Genomic DNA, 17,051 nt, shown 5'->3' with positions numbered 1-17,051 from the left:
CAAAAAAGAGGGAACATTCAGACCAATCCTAGATCTCAAGATCTTAAACAAATTTCTCAAGGTCCCATATTTCAAGATGGAAACCATTCGAACTATCCTTCCTTCCATCCAGGAAGGTCAATTCATGACCACGGTGGATTTAAAGGATGCGTATCTACATATTCCTATCCACAAGGAACATCATCGGTTCCTAAGGTTTGCATTCCTGGACAAACATTACCAGTTCGTGGCGCTTCCTTTCGGATTAGCCACTGCTCCAAGGATTTTCACAAAGGTACTAGGGTCCCTTCTAGCTGTACTAAGACCAAGGGGCATTGCAGTAGTACCTTACCTGGACGACATTCTGATTCAAGCGTCGTCCCTCCCTCGAGCAAAGACTCACACGGACATCGTCCTGGCCTTTCTCAGATCGCACGGCTGGAAAGTGAACGTGGAAAAGAGTTCTCTATCCCCGTCAACAAGGGTTCCCTTCTTGGGAACAATTATAGACTCCTCAGAAATGAGGATTTTTCTAACAGAGGCCAGAAAGACAAAGCTCCTGGACTCTTGTCGAATACTTCATTCCGTTCCTCTTCCTTCCGTAGCTCAGTGCATGGAAGTGATCGGGTTGATGGTAGCGGCAATGGACATAGTTCCTTTTGCGCGCATTCATCTAAGACCGTTACAACTGTGCATGCTCAGTCAGTGGAATGGGGACTATACAGACTTGTCTCCAAAGATACAAGTAAATCAGAGGACCAGAGACTCACTCCGTTGGTGGCTGTCCCTGGACAACCTGTCACGAGGGATGACATTCCACAGACCAGAGTGGGTCATTGTCACGACCGACGCCAGTCTGATGGGCTGGGGCGCGGTCTGGGGATCCCTGAAAGCTCAGGGTCTTTGGTCTCGGGAAGAATCTCTTCTACCGATAAATATTCTGGAACTGAGAGCGATATTCAATGCTCTCAAGGCTTGGCCTCAGCTAGCGAGGTCCAAGTTCATACGGTTTCAATCAGACAACATGACGACTGTTGCGTACATCAACCATCAGGGGGGAACAAGGAGTTCCCTAGCGATGGAAGAAGTGACCAAGATCATTCTATGGGCGGAGTCTCACTCCTGCCACCTGTCTGCTATCCACATCCCGGGAGTGGAAAATTGGGAAGCGGATTTTCTGAGTCGTCAGACATTGCATCCGGGGGAGTGGGAACTCCATCCGGAAATCTTTGCCCAAGTCACTCAACTTTGGGGCATTCCAGACATGGATCTGATGGCCTCTCGTCAGAACTTCAAAGTTCCTTGCTACGGGTCCAGATCCAGGGATCCCAAGGCGGCTCTAGTGGATGCACTAGTAGCACCTTGGACCTTCAAACTAGCTTATGTGTTCCCGCCGTTTCCTCTCATCCCCAGGCTGGTAGCCAGGATCAATCAGGAGAGGGCGTCGGTGATCTTGATAGCTCCTGCGTGGCCACGCAGGACTTGGTATGCAGATCTGGTGAATATGTCATCGGCTCCACCTTGGAAGCTACCTTTGAGACGAGACCTTCTTGTTCAGGGTCCGTTCGAACATCCGAATCTGGTTTCACTCCAGCTGACTGCTTGGAGATTGAACGCTTGATTTTATCGAAGCGAGGTTTCTCAGATTCTGTTATCGATACTCTTGTTCAGGCCAGAAAGCCTGTAACTAGAAAGATTTACCACAAAATTTGGAAAAAATATATCTGTTGGTGTGAATCTAAAGGATTCCCTTGGGACAAGGTTAAGATTCCTAGGATTCTATCCTTCCTTCAAGAAGGATTGGAAAAAGGATTATCGGCAAGTTCCCTGAAGGGACAGATTTCTGCCTTGTCGGTGTTACTTCACAAAAAACTGGCAGCTGTGCCAGATGTTCAAGCCTTTGTTCAGGCTCTGGTTAGAATCAAGCCTGTTTACAAACCTTTGACTCCTCCTTGGAGTCTCAATTTAGTTCTTTCAGTTCTTCAGGGGGTTCCGTTTGAACCCTTACATTCCGTTGATATTAAGTTATTATCTTGGAAAGTTTTGTTTTTAGTTGCAATTTCTTCTGCTAGAAGAGTTTCAGAATTATCTGCTCTGCAGTGTTCTCCTCCTTATCTGGTGTTCCATGCAGATAAGGTGGTTTTACGTACTAAACCTGGTTTTCTTCCAAAAGTTGTTTCTAACAAAAACATTAACCAGGAGATTATCGTACCTTCTCTGTGTCCGAAACCAGTTTCAAAGAAGGAACGCTTGTTGCACAATTTGGATGTTGTTCGCGCTCTAAAATTCTATTTAGATGCTACAAAGGATTTTAGACAAACATCTTCCCTGTTTGTTGTTTATTCAGGTAAAAGGAGAGGTCAAAAAGCGACTTCTACCTCTCTCTCTTTTTGGATTAAAAGCATCATCAGATTGGCTTACGAGACTGCCGGACGGCAGCCTCCCGAAAGAATCACAGCTCATTCCACTAGGGCTGTGGCTTCCACATGGGCCTTCAAGAACGAGGCTTCTGTTGATCAGATATGTAGGGCAGCGACTTGGTCTTCACTGCACACTTTTACCAAATTTTACAAGTTTGATACTTTTGCTTCTTCGGAGGCTATTTTTGGGAGAAAGGTTTTGCAAGCCGTGGTGCCTTCCATTTAGGTGACCTGATTTGCTCCCTCCCTTCATCCGTGTCCTAAAGCTTTGGTATTGGTTCCCACAAGTAAGGATGACGCCGTGGACCGGACACACCTATGTTGGAGAAAACAGAATTTATGTTTACCTGATAAATTTCTTTCTCCAACGGTGTGTCCGGTCCACGGCCCGCCCTGGTTTTTTAATCAGGTCTGATAATTTATTTTCTTTAACTACAGTCACCACGGTACCATATGGTTTCTCCTATGCTATTATTCCTCCTTAACGTCGGTCGAATGACTGGGGTAGGCGGAGCCTAGGAGGGATCATGTGACCAGCTTTGCTGGGCTCTTTGCCATTTCCTGTTGGGGAAGAGAATATCCCACAAGTAAGGATGACGCCGTGGACCGGACACACCGTTGGAGAAAGAAATTTATCAGGTAAACATAAATTCTGTTTTTTATATATTTCATAATGTATTTTGAGTTACAGTTCTTCATACTTATAAAGAAGCTATCTTAAAACATTAGTTAGTCTGACTCTGTTGTAATGTGCTTGGGAAACTGTCACATGACAATAGAAAAGTATCGGTACTTGGTATCGGTGAGTACTTGAAAAAAAGTATTGGTACTTGTACTCGGTCTTAAAAAAATGGTATCGGTGCAACCCTAACATTAAGAGAGTGCTGTGTTCCCATACTATATTAGGAAACCAATTGGTATCCTATTTCTTTTCTAATAGATCTTTATTCTAAAATTAGCTATAAGGGTCTGCACCATTTAATATACTTATTGATAATTTAAACTAGGGGTGTGCATGACTAATATTTTTACAATCGACTAGTCGAGGGCTGTTGCTTTTGACTAGTCGAAATTACCCCCTCTTGCCAGAAAATAGGTATTAAATGCGAAATATTTTTAATGTATATGTAAAATTGTTCTTTTTTTTTTTTTATTTATTTTTAAAATCTAGTAATAACACGTCATCATAACTGCCGCCAAGTGAGAGAATCCGCAATCGGTAGTAGGCTTAAGCTAAGGCTACGGGCTGGTAGGCTGGCTACGGGCTGTTTTTGACTATCAATATATAGCAACATTTAATATATCAGTAATCGACTAATGCCTTACTAGTCGATTAATGAGAGACCGATCGACTAATCAATTAGTCGACTAGTCTAACTCAGCCCTAATTTAAACGAGCCCTGAGCAAGTTTCAATTTTTAATAAAAAAAAAAGTAGTAGTAGGTTGAAATGCAAAAGTACTAAAAGGGGACTCACATACTCATTTGGGAGAAAGAAGAAAGCAAATACATTGGAATGGGGAGACATAGGCCATGAAATAACTAAAATGTAGGGTTATCCTCAGTAATCTGAAATTAAATAATCAATTGGCCAAAGTTTTGCCAAGAGACCAACCCCAAGGCATAGAAGTAAGCCATGAAGATGCAACTAACCCAGGAGAGCATGCAGGTTTTAAGTTAGTTGCTGTAAGCACGATTGCCAATCTTAGTAGGAGACGACTCTCATGAACTAGAGGCCTCTTATCCTTCAGTAGTATTAATATTTGGATGTGCACAAAGCATTTTTATGGAATGGGTACATTTAAATTAGAGGCATTTTCTGCAATCTGTTTGCTTTTGCAAAAAATGACCTAGTAAAAGTTTTATAGCTCTCTAGTTAGAACTTATTTTCTGCATATTATCATATCGCTGACACTTTCATGACTGCACATGCTCCATCTTGCCACCCTATAGCCACGTGTTTTGCAGTTGATGTACACTGGAAACACTATCCCAAAAATAATTTTACTAGAAGCATTTTTAAAAAGTTGCATATTGAAAAAAAATGCCACTAATAGAATTTGAAATTCACTTAATCTTACTTGTTTATGGGCTGGGCTTATCCAATAATTGCTGAAATATTTAATCAGTGGATCACTTGTTAACGCATCAGATAAATTAATTTAAAAAGTTCAAGAGGGTTTAGCACTCACGAATATCCTCTAGTGACTGGAGTGCTCAGCAGCATCAAATACAACCCAGCACAAAAAGCAGGCACTCTCCTGGTTTTAAACACCAAATTACTTTAATCCAATAATCGTAACGTTTTGGGGTTTTACCCCCCGTCTTCAGACTTATATGATGATACAAGTCTGAAGACAGGGTAAAACCCTGAAACGTAACGATTATTGGATTAAAGTCATTTGGTGTTTAAAACCCAGAGAGTGCCTGCTTTTTGTGCTGATTTAATCTGAATTTACATATCGGTTTTCTACATTCTTTTTGATTTAGCATTTTCTTTTACAAGATACGACGAGTCCACGGATTTCATCCTTACTTGTGGGATATTGCCTCCTGGTCAGCAGGAGGAGGCAAAGAGCACAGCAGCAGAGCTTGTATATATAGCTCATCCCTTCCCTCCCACTCCAGTCATTCTATTTGCCTGTGTTAGTGATAGGAAGAAAGTGAGGTGTTCGTTTAGATTCTTAAATCAAGAGTTTATTATTTTTTAAAGTGGTGCCACTGTGTGCTACTTTGTGCTAGGGTGTAGCCTAGACCAGATCAGTCTCTTCAGTAAACAGAGAAGCATTTGGTGGCTTTAAAGCAATGGGAACTTGTGGGACATAATTCTCACTGCGCCTCCCATACTGTGATGCTGCCCTTTCTGTGATGGCCTAAGCTGCATTTAACTCAGGCTTCATCTTTTTGCAGGACTACAGGAGGGACCCAATGGACCTCTGAACCCTGTTGTGGCTGTCCTGCTGTCGGGCAGCATAAGAGGTAAGTGCAGACTTTATTTCTCTACGGGACAGTGGGGTTATTCTGCACTTCTAGGGGAATCGGGGGCTCTGTCTGTGAAGAGCTGTTTTCCCTGGCGACGTTTAGTTGATTGGGCCTCCTCACAATGCCGTCAGTGACAGCGTCTTTATTACACATGGAGTTCATTGTCAGTACACAATGGGTGAATGACCGAGTGTTTTTATTTTTACACAATGGTGGGGGATCAGGCTAATGGTGCGGTAGCATACTCGGCTACTCGTTATACATTTGCTTGCTCCCGGTGTCAATCTGTGAAGGGTAATGGCGACCGGGAGCTTGAGTAAGGTGACGCCCACGATGGGCGGAGTTGTTTTCCCACCGTTGGTGTGGGCTATTTCCTCCATACAAGGCACATTCAATCGGGGTGCCGGGGGATGAAGTGCGGGTACGCCCACGAAGGGCAGAGCTCTATAGTTGCGATCTCCCTCCATTCCGAGTGTGGGTTTCTGATTATACCGGAGGGAGAGTTTGTGATACAATACGGTTCTCTCTGTCTACACGCAAATAAAGAAATGTCATACTTTATGTTAAGACAAAGCTCTGTTGAGGCTGTGTCTGTTTTACTTTTCCCGCAATACGATTAAGTAGGGTAAAGTGCGTGATGCTATTCTGATGCGCTCTCTTTAATTCTCCAGTCTTTAGGAAGAGGAAGGTTTCTTCTTTCTCGATTGTCTGTAGACCAGATACAGAGAGAGGCGTTCTTACGCGCTGTAAGAGACTTATCCTTCATTGGAGTAATTTGTCCCGTTCCAATTCAGGAACAGGGACAGGGGTTTTATTCGAATCTGTTTGTAGTTCCCAAAAAAGAGGGAACTTTCAGACCTATCTTAGATCTCGAAAGTCTAAACAAGTTTCTCAGAGTTCCATCTTTCAAGATGGAAACTATTCGTACCATTCTTCCATTGATCCAGGAGGGTCAATTTATGACTATCGTGGATCTAAAGGATTCATATCTTCACGTTCCTATCCATTGAGATCATCACAAGTTTCTGAGGTTTGCCTTTCTGGTCAAACATTTTCAGTTTGTGACTCTTCCTTTCGGTCTGGTCACGGCACCCAGAATTTTCACAAAGGTTCTGGGGTCTCTGCTGGCGGTTCTAAGACCGCGGGGCATTGCAGTGGCGCCTTATCTGGATGATATTCTGATCCAGGCGTTGTTTTATCAGCTAGCAAAGTCTCATACCGACATTGTTCTATCCTTCCTGAGGACTCATGGGTGGAAGGTAAATCTGGAAAAGAGTTCGCTAGTTCCACAAACAAGGGTTCCTTTCTTGGGAACTCTAATCGACTCTCTATCTATGAAAATCTTTTTGACGGAGGTCAGAAAATGAAAGATTCTGAACACTTGCCGAGCTCTTCAGACAAATCCTCAGCCGTCAGTGGCTCAGTGCATGGAGGTGATTGGTTTGATGGTAGCGGCAATGGACATCAATCCATTTTCTCGGTTTCATCTCAGACCTCTGCAACTGACCATGCTCAGTCAGTGGAATGGAGATTATACAATTTTGTTTCCTCAAATCAATCTAAACCAGAAGACAAGGGACTCTCTTCTAGGGTGGTTGTCGCTGGATCATTTATCCCAGGGGACATGCTTCCGCAGACCCTCATGGGTGGTAGTGACAACGGATGCCAGCCTGATAGGATGGGGAGCAGTCTGGAAATCCCTGAGGGCTCAGGGTGTATGGACTCGAACGGAGTCTCTACTTCCCATCAATATCCTTGAGTTGAGAGCAATATTCAATGCGCTTCAGGCTTGGCCTCAGTTGGCTTCAGCCAAGTTCATCAGATTCCAGTCGGACTGCCTTACGACTGTAGCTTACATCAATCTTCAGGGAGGAACAAGAGTTTCTTAGCGATGACAGAAGTAGCCAAGATAATTCAGTGGGCGGAGGCTCACTCTTGTTATCTGTTGTTGATCCATATCCCAGGTGTGGAGAACTGGGAAGCGGATTTTCTAAGTGGACAGACGTTTCATCCGGGAGAATGGGAACTTCATCCGGAGGTGTTTGCCACCCTGATTCTCAGATGGGGCAGGCCGGAGTTGGATCTTATGACGTCTCGTTAGACTGCCAAGCTTCCGAGATACAGGTCCGGGTCCAGGGATCCCCAGACTAAGCTGATAGGTGCCTTGGCAGTACCTTGGTCTTTCAGCCTAGCTTATGTGTTCCCTCCATTTGCTCTCCTTCCCCGGGTGATTGCTCGAGTCAAACAGGACAAGGTTTTGGTGATCCTCATCGCTCCTGCGTGGCCTCGCAGGACTTGGTATGCCGATCTGGTGGACATGTCATCTCAGCCACCGTGGAAGCTTCCATTGAGGAAAGACCTTCTCATTCAGGGACCCTTCCATCATCGGAATCTAGTTTCTCTGCAGCTAACTGCTTGGAGATTGAACGCTTAATTTTATCTAAGCGAGGGTTTTCTGCTTCGGTCATGGCTACCTTGATTCAGGCACGTATGCCTGCTACTAGAAAGATTTACCATAAGATATGGCGTAAATATCTTTATTGGTGCGAATCCAAGGGCTACTCATGGAGTAGGGTTAGGATTCCCAGGATTTTGTCTTTTCTCCAGGACGGATTGGAGAAAGGGTTGTCGGCAAGTTCCTTAAAGGGACAGATTTCTGCTTTATCTATTTTGTTACACAAGCGTCTGGCAGATGTTCCAGATGTTCACTCTTTTTGTCAGGCTCTGACTAGAATCAGGCCTATGTTTAGACCAATTGCTCCTCCTTGGAGTTTGAATTTAGTTCTTACAGTTCTTCAAGGGGTTCTGTTTGAACCTATGCATTCCATAGATATTAAGTTACTATCTTGGAAAGTTTTATTTTTGGTTGCTATTTCTTCTGCTCGCAGAGTATCTGAGCTTTCAGCATTACAATGTGCTTCTCCTTATCTTATTTTTCATTCAGGTTGTTTCAAATTAAAATATTAATTAGGAAATTGTTGTTCTTTCCTTGTGTCCTAATCCTTCTTCTACGAAGGAGTGGCTGTTACATAAATTGGACGTGGTCCGTGCTTTGAAGTTTTACTTACTGGCAACTAAGGACTTTCGTCAATCGTCTTCCCTGTTTGTTGTGTTTTCTGGGAAGCGTAGGGGTTTCCGTTTTAGCATATGAGACTGCTGGACTGCAGCCTCCTGATCGAATTGCGGCTCATTCCACTTGGGCTGTGGCTTCCTCATGGGCATTCAAAAATGATGCTTTACAAATTTGATACTTTTGCCTCGTCTGAGGCTGTTTTTGGGAGTAAAGTTCTTCAAGCAGTGGTTCCTTCCGTTTAGGTTCCCTGTCTTGTCCCTCCCTTTTCATCCGTGTACTATAGCTTTGGTATTGTATCCCACAAGTAAGAATGAAATCCGTGGACTCATCGTATCTTGTAAAAGAAATGGAAATTTATTCTTACCTGATAAATTTGTTTCTTTTACGATACGATGAGTCTACGGCCCACCCTGTTTTTATATGACAGGTCTTTAATTTTGTTAAACTTCAGTCACCTCTGCACCTTGGCTTTTCCTTTCTCTTCCTAACTTCGGTCGAATGACTGGAGTGGGAGGGAAGGGAGGAGCTATATATACAGCTCTGCTGTGGTGCTCTTTGCCTCCTCCTGCTGACCAGGAGGCGATATCCCACAAGTAAGGATGAAATCCGTGGACTCATCGTATCGTAAAAGAAAAAAATTTATCAGGTAAGAATAAATTTCCTTTTTTTGTGATATAACCCTCCATGTTTCATTTCAGGCCATCGCTTCCACCCTCAAAACAGGCAAACAAGAACCTTATACTTAAAGCCATATCTGAAGCGCAGGAATCTGTGACAAAAACAACTAATTATTCTACAGGTATTGCAGTTTATATGATAGAGGTGATCTTTCCTCCAGGCTTAAACACAAAATATCTCACTCTGACATAGAAAGCCCTCAACTCAACAGTGCTCCCCCCTACATCTCAAATCTTGTCTTCAGATACTCTCCCTCCCGACCCCTTCTCTCTGCCCACGATCTCCTCCTCTCTTGCCCACGATCTCCTCCTCACATTCCCGCGCTTCCTGTACTATTCAGGGATGCATACAACCTACTAACCTTTCCTTACTCCTCTGCTATCCCCTCGAACCCCTTAGCATGAAAGCCTGTGAGCCGAGCTGTTTGTAGATCACCCGCATAAGAGCCGACTACAACAGTGCAACTCTCGGCAGGGACCTCTACCCATTTGACCCCCTATAAATGTTACCTTGTATACTGCCTATGTTTATAGCGCTGCAGAATCTGTTGGCGGCGCTCTATCATTATCATCATCATCATGTATTTGTAATCATCTCTGACTTTTAATTCTATTTATTTATATATTTTTCTAAAAAAGTTCCCCCTCAAAAACAAACTGTACCCGTTGCTCCAAGGACACGTCTGCTCCCGGAGGAGGAGCTGATTCTGATGCAGAGCAGATCTTCCATACTCAGTTATCACGCTGATGTGCAGGAACTGCCAGAGCAAAAACAAGAGATTGAAGAAGGTAAAGCACTTTATTAAAATTTTATTTTAATGTAGTATTTAGATAAAATGTTACACATGACCTTGGCTTTGGCTAATTTTTACATATTACTTAGTACATATTTTTAATTTAATTTTTTCTTGATAATTATGACCTTACAGTGTGTTGTCCCTTTTTAAAGGGACAGTCTAATCAAAATTAAAGGTACATTGGAAAGTTGTTTAACCCCTTAACGACCAAGGACGTGCAGGGTACGTCCTCAAAAAAAAGGCAGTTAATGCCTGAGAACGTACCCTGCACGTCCTCGGTGTGGAAAGCAGCTGGAAGCGATCCTGCTCGCTTCCAGCTGCTTTCCGGTTATTGCAGTGATGCCTCGATATGGAGGCATCCTGCAATAACCCTGCATGGCCATCCGATGCAGAGAGAGCCACTCTGTGGCCCTCTCTGCACCGGACATCGATGGCCAGTATCGTTGGTGGGTGGGAGCTGACTTGGGAGGCGGGTGGGCGGCCATCGATGGGCCGTATAAGGTGGAGGGGGGCGGGATCGGGGCCGGAGCTGACGGGGGCGCGCACGCGTGCACAGAGGGTGGCGGGCGCGTGCACGGGGCGGGAGCGGGTGGGAACCGCTATACTACAGAAAATGAGATTGTAACTGTGGGGGAAAAGGGAAAAATTAAAAAAAAAATAAACTTCAGTAAAAGGGATCTTGGAGGGGTGGGGGGTTGTTCTTGGGTGTGGGGGGAGCTACACTACAGAAAAAGGGATTTTTCTTAAAAAAAAGCACATTTTTGTTCTAAACTGGGTACTGGCAGAAAGCTGCCAGTACCCAAGATGGCGCCCATTAAGGCAGAGGGGGAGGGTTAGAGAGCTGTTTGGTGGGGGATCTGTGAGGTTGGGGGCTAAGGGGGGATCCTACACAGCAGCATATGTAAATATGCTAAAAAAAAAACTCAAAAAAGCCCAAATATACCTTTTATTTTAGTACTGGCAGAGTTTCTGCCAGTACTTAAGATGGCGGGGACAATTGTGGGATGGGGGAGGGAAGAGAGCTATTTGGGAGGCATCAGGGGGTCTGATGTTTCAGGTGGGAGGCTGAGCTCTACACTAAAGCTAAAATTAACCCTGCAAGTTCCCTACAAGCTACATAATTAACCCCTTCACTGCTAGACATAATACACGCGTGATGCGCAGCAGCATTTAGCGGCCTTCTAATTACCAAAAAGCATCGCCAAAGCCATATATGTCTGCTATTTCTGAACAAAGGGGATCCCAGAGAAACATTTACAACCATTTGTGCCATAATTGCATAAGCTGTTTGTAAATGATTTCAGTGAGAAACCTAAAATTGTGAAAAAGTTAACGTTTTTTTTTTTATTTGATTGCATTTGGCGGTGAAATGGTGGCATGAAATATACCAAAATGGGCCTAGATCAATAGTTGGGGTTGTCTACTACACTACACTAAAGCTAAAATTACCCCAAAATGCTCCCTACATGCTCCCTAATTAACCCCTTCATTGCTGGGCATAATACACGTGTGGTGCGCAGTGGCATTTAGCGGCCTTCTAATTGCCAAAAAGCAATGCTAAAGCCATATATGTCTGCTATTTCTGAACAAAGGGGATCCCAGAGAAGAATTTACAACCATTTATGCCATAATTGCACAAGCGGTTTGCAAATAATTTCAGTGAGAAACCAAAAGTTTGTAAAAAATTTGTAAAAAAGTGAACGATTTTTTGTATTTGATCGCATTTGGCGGTAAAATGGTGGCATGAAATATACCAAAATGGGCCTAGATCAATACTTTGGGTTGTCTACTAAAAAAAAATATATACATGTCAATGGATATTCAGAGATTCCTGAAAGATATTAGTGTTCTAATGTAACTAGCACTAATTTTGAAAAAAAATGGTTTGGAAATAGCAAAGTGCTACTTGTATTTATGGCCCTATAAGTTACAAAAAAAGCAAAGAACATGTAAACATTTGGTATTTCTAAACTCAGGATAAAATTTTTAAACTATTTAGCATGGGTGTTTTTTGGTGGTTGTAGATATGTAACAGATTTTGGGGGTCAAAGTTAGAAAAAATGTGTTTTTTTCGATTTTTTCCTCATATTTTATATTTTTTTTTATAGTAAATGATAAGATATGATGAAAATAATGGTATCTTTAGAAAGTCCATTTAATGGCGAGAAAAACGGTATATAATATGTGTGGGTACAGTAAATGAGTAAGAGGAAAATTACAGCTAAACACAAACACCGCAGAAATGTAAAAATAGCCTTGGTCCCAAACGGACAGAAAATGGAAAAGTGCTGTGGTCATTAAGGGGTTAAAATTGCATGCCCAATCTGAATCATAAAAAGCTTATCATCAAATTTTTTTCATTGAAAGCTAAACCTAGGTAGGCTCATATGCTTATTTCTAAGCACTTGAGAGCCGCCTCTTATCTCAGTGCATTTCACAGCTTACAGCGCTAGTTCATGTGTGCCAGCGCACTCCCATGGAGTTATTTATGAGTCGGCACTGATTGACTAAAATGTAAGTCTGTCAAAAGAACTGAGATAAGGGGGCAGTCTGCAGAGGCTTAGATACAAGGTAATCACAGAGGTATATAATATATTAATATAACTGTGTTGGTTATGCAAAACTGGGGTATGGGTAATAAAGGGATTTTCCATCTAAAGGGGAGGAGAGTCCACGGCGTCATTCATTACTAGTGGGAATTAAGAACCTGTCCACCAGGAGGAGGCAAAGATACCCCAGCCGAAGTCTTAAATACTTCCCCCACTCCCCTCATCCCCCAGTCACTCTTTGCCTTTTGTCACAGGAGGTGGTAGATAGGTGCCGGAATATCGGAGGTCTCTTATGAGGGGTCCTACCCTTCGCTATGGGACAGGAGTTTAAGTAGCCCTTTAAGCTTCTCATCTTGAGGGCCTGGGTGAACATTAGAGTCCGGAGATGCAAAGGGAACTTCCCTTTGCGACACCATCCCGACTCATATTAACAGCTCCTTTAGCTTTAGCAATCGGCGTTGACAAGTTTCTCAGATTGCTTTCGTCTCTCAAATCCATGTCAAGAGCGCAGCTGCTACTTGTCACATTTGAAAGGCCACATTCCTGTTCCACGGCGTAGATTCTGGTAAGATCGTTTCATTTTTACATAATGATAACACAGAAGCAGGGCCACAGTTTGGTGCCTTTTATCTTTATAGAATCAAGGGGTAATATTCCTATGAGGGGATTATTGAGCAGGGGGGTATGTACGTTATGATAAGTTTATTATGTGATTGCTGCGTTAAGTGCAAGGACGCGGCTCTGGCATTTTTGTGGAACTGACAGGTTCTCTTCCGGGAGTTTTGCACAGTCTTTTTTTGGCGTGTTTTCTCATCGGCAGGGGCGGCCCTGCATAGTCATCCTTGTGACCGGGTGGGGCTTCTTCACTTCCGGTTTGATCTGCGATGGAGGAGACGAAGCAGTTTCTGAGTCCGGTTCATAGGAGGTGGTGAGTGCCCCGGCTTTTGGTGGTTATAAAGGTGCCTGTTCTCGTCCTTTTTTTAGAAAACTATGGAGGATTCTGACGCGTTAGAGGGTACACCATCTTTATCTAAGTCTTATACCTGTGTTTATTGTGAGGTTTTGGTAGACCAGCCTGCGCAACTGTGTTCCACATGCCTTGAGAAGGCTACGACTTCCAAACATAAGAAAATGTCTAGCACTACTGAGCCGTCCACCTCAGAGGGGTCTCCGTCCCGTGAGGTGCGTTCCCCATGGCGTCCCCTATACCACATGCAGAGCCCCAGGGTCCGACTGTTACCCCTTCGGGGGAAATTGCTTGGCCGCCAGACTTTGCGGACCAGCTTGAATTGGCAGTCGCTAAGGTGATCCATGCTTTGCCGCATTCTGCTAAGCGTAGCGCTTTTCATAGCGGCCTGATACAGGAGTTGTGTCTGTCGGACGCCTCAGAGGAATGGTACAATGACGAGGCCCAATCCGTCGCGTCGGAAGAGGCCCTTTCGGGGTCGGAGTCCGCATCATCTAAACCTCCGGCAGCAGAGCAACCCGGTTTTCGGATTAAAATGGAGAACTTGCGTTTTTTTGTTAAAGCAAGTGCTGGCTACCTTAGAGGTTCCAGAAGCCAAGCTACCAGAGGAGCCCTCCATTCCTAAGTTGGATAAGGTTTACGAGGACAGGGTGGTTCCCCAGACCTTCCCGGTTCCTGTCAAGATGGCGAACATTATTAAGAATGAGTGGGATCAATTAGGTTCTTCCTTTTCCCCTTCTCAATTTAAAAAGCTTTTCCCCGTCCCGGAGGCCCAGCTAGAGTTGTTGGGAACCATTCCCAAGGTGGATGGGGCCATCTCCATGCTCGCTAAGCGCACAATGATTCCTTTAGAGGATAGTTCTTCGTTTAGGGAGCCTTTGGATAAGAAGTTGGAAAACATATTGCAAGAGATGTTTCAACACACAGGGCTTGTTTTTCAACTGGTAGCGGCGGTTGCCGCGGTTGCTGGAGCTGCGCCATATTGGTGTGCGATGTATTATTTGATATGATTGAGGGTGAACCTTCTTTCGAAGAGGTGCAGGAAAAGATTAAGGCCCTAAAGGTGGCCAATTCTTTCATTTGTGACGCTAATATGTAGATTATCTGCCTGAATGCCAAGGTGTCAGGCTTTTCGGTTCTAGCACGCAGAGCTCTGTGGCTAAAATCTTGGTCGGTGGACATGACCTTTAAGACGAGGCTGTTGTCTTTGCCTTTCAAGGGCAAGATCCTGTTCGGTCCAGGTCTGGACTCTATCATATCCACGGTTACAGGAGGCAAGGGTGCCTTCCTTCCCCATGATAAGAAGGCGAAGCCTAAGAGTGCTAATTTTCGTCCCTTTCATGGGGATATGGCGCAACGCTCTCAGCCCACTGCGACAGCGGACCAATCCAAGGGTGCCTGGAAGCCTGCTCAACCTTGGAACAAGCCCGCCGAGACTAAGTTCGCATGAAGGGGCGGCCCCCGACTGGTCTGCAGACCGAGTGGGGGCAGATTGTCTCTATTCTTAGACCCCTGGGTTCTGGAGGTAGTTGCCCAGGGTTACAGGATAGGGTTCAAGTCCTCTCCGCCCAGGGGCAGATTCCTCCTGTCAAAACTGTCTTCAATGCTAGAAGGCCTTTCTGAGTTGTGTGCGGGATCTCTCCTCTCTAGGGGTTATCGTACCAGTACCCCAGGCAGAAAGGGGTCTAGGGTATTACTCCAATTTGTTTGTGGTCCCAAAGATGGAGGGCACGTTCTGCCTGATTCTGGACCTCAAATGTTTAAACAAGTTTCTGTCCGTTCCATTGTTCAAAATGGAAACAATCAGATCCATTCTTCCCCTAGTCCTAGAGGGGCAGCTAATGACCTCTATAGACTTGAAGGATGCCTACCTTCATGTTCCGATTCACAGGGACCATGTCAGGTTCCTCAGATTTGCCTTTCTGTATCGGCATTTCCAGTTCGTGGCTCTTCCCTTCGGTCTGGCGACGGCCCCCCGAGGGTCTTTACCAAGGTCCTGGGGGCCCTTCTAGCAGTGGCCAGATCCCAGGGCATTGCGGTGGCGCCCTATCTGGACGATATTCTAGTTCAGGCACCGTCATACCATCTGGCAGAGGTCCACACCAGGGTCCTGCTGCAGTTACTTCAATCTCACGGTTGGAGGATCAATTTCGAGAAGAGTTCTCTGGTCCCCAGTACCAGAGTGGAGTTCTTGGGCACAATCAGACTCGGTGTCCATGAAGATCTTTCTTACGGACAAGCGACGCGCGATGACGGCGTCCACCTGTCTTGCTCTTCAGTCTACAGCGAGACAGTCCGTAGCTCAGTGCATGGAAATGGTTGGACTCATGGTTTCCAGCATGGACATCATTCCATTCGCCAGGTTTCATCTCCGACCTCTTCAATGGTGCATGTTGAGACAGTGGAACGGCGATCATTCCGATCTTTCGCAGCCGATACGCTTGGATGCACGGACTCTGATTTCCTTCTCCTGGTGGATCTGCCCGTATCACCTGTCCATGGGGACATCCTTCCTGAGACCGTCCTGGGAGATTACCACGGACGCGAGTCTGGCGGGATGGGGAGCTGTTTGGGGTGCCAGGATAGCACAAGGGAAGTGGTCTCGCTTAGAGTCCCTTCTTCCAATAAATATTCTGGAGCTTCGAGCGATCTACAATGCTCTGGAGGCGTGGCTTCGTCTGAGAGACTTCAGCTTTATCAGGTTCCAGACAGACAATATCACCTCGGTGGCTTACATCAACCACCAGGGAGGCACGAGGAGCTCCCTGGCAATGAGGGAGGTGTCTCGGATACTGGAGTGGGCAGAGACCCACAACTGTTTGCTCTCTGCGATCCCCATCCCGGGTGTGGACAACTGGGAGGCGGATTTTCTCAGCAGGCAGACTTTTCACCCAGGGGAATGGTCTCTTCACCCCGAGGTGTTTGCGGAGATCTGTCTCAGATGGGGGACGCCGGAGATCAATCTCATGGCGTCCAGATTGAACTGCAAGCTTCCCCGATACGGATCGAGGTCGAGGGACCCCCAGGAGGAGCTAATAGATGCATTGGCGATGCCTTGGGGGTTCGGTCTAGTATACATATTCCCTCCGTTACCGCTTCTTCCTCGTGTAGTGGCACGTATAAAGCAGGAGAGAGCGTCCTCCATTCTGATTGCTCCTTCGTGGCCGAGGAGGACGTGGTTCGTGGATCTGGTGAGGATGTCATCCTCTCTGCCGTGGAGGTTACCCTGTCGCAGGGATCTGCTGGAACAGGGTCCTTTTTGAACATCAAAATCTCGATTCTCTGAGGCTGACTGCATGGCAAAGAGGGGTTTTGCCGAAATGTGATTGGTTCTGGCAAGAAAGCCGGTCACTCGTCGCATCTATCATAAGGTGTGGAGGACTTACTTGTCCTGGTGTGAGACTCATGGCTACCCTTGGCATAGGGTGAGGGTATCCAGGATGTTGTCTCTTTTTCAAGAATGATTGGAGAAGGGTCTCTTCGCTAGTTCCCGAAAGGGAAAAATTTCGGCTTTATCTGTTCTGTTAAACAGGAGACTCGCTGATCTCCCAGACATACAATCCTTTGTTCAGGGTCTATCTCGAATCAGGCCTGTCTTTAAGCAGTCT

At 45.2% G+C, this 17,051-nt stretch overlaps 1 protein-coding gene across 1 annotated transcript in view; it reads left to right on the top strand.

Moving 5' to 3' along the window:
* The window catches only part of ZC3H14 (zinc finger CCCH-type containing 14), a 125,057-nt gene that overhangs the window by 75,087 nt on the left and 32,919 nt on the right, over positions 1-17,051 (top strand). The window contains exons 8-9 of the mRNA XM_053697578.1: positions 9,152-9,252; positions 9,770-9,919. Coding sequence (XP_053553553.1) covers positions 9,152-9,252; positions 9,770-9,919 — 251 coding nt within the window. The remainder of the gene's footprint in view (positions 1-9,151; positions 9,253-9,769; positions 9,920-17,051) is intronic.

This window comes from Bombina bombina, chromosome 1 (assembly GCF_027579735.1).
Source record: "Bombina bombina isolate aBomBom1 chromosome 1, aBomBom1.pri, whole genome shotgun sequence".
NCBI classification, from domain to species: Eukaryota; Metazoa; Chordata; class Amphibia; order Anura; family Bombinatoridae; genus Bombina; species Bombina bombina.
This window is presented reverse-complemented; position numbering and strand designations above follow the sequence as displayed.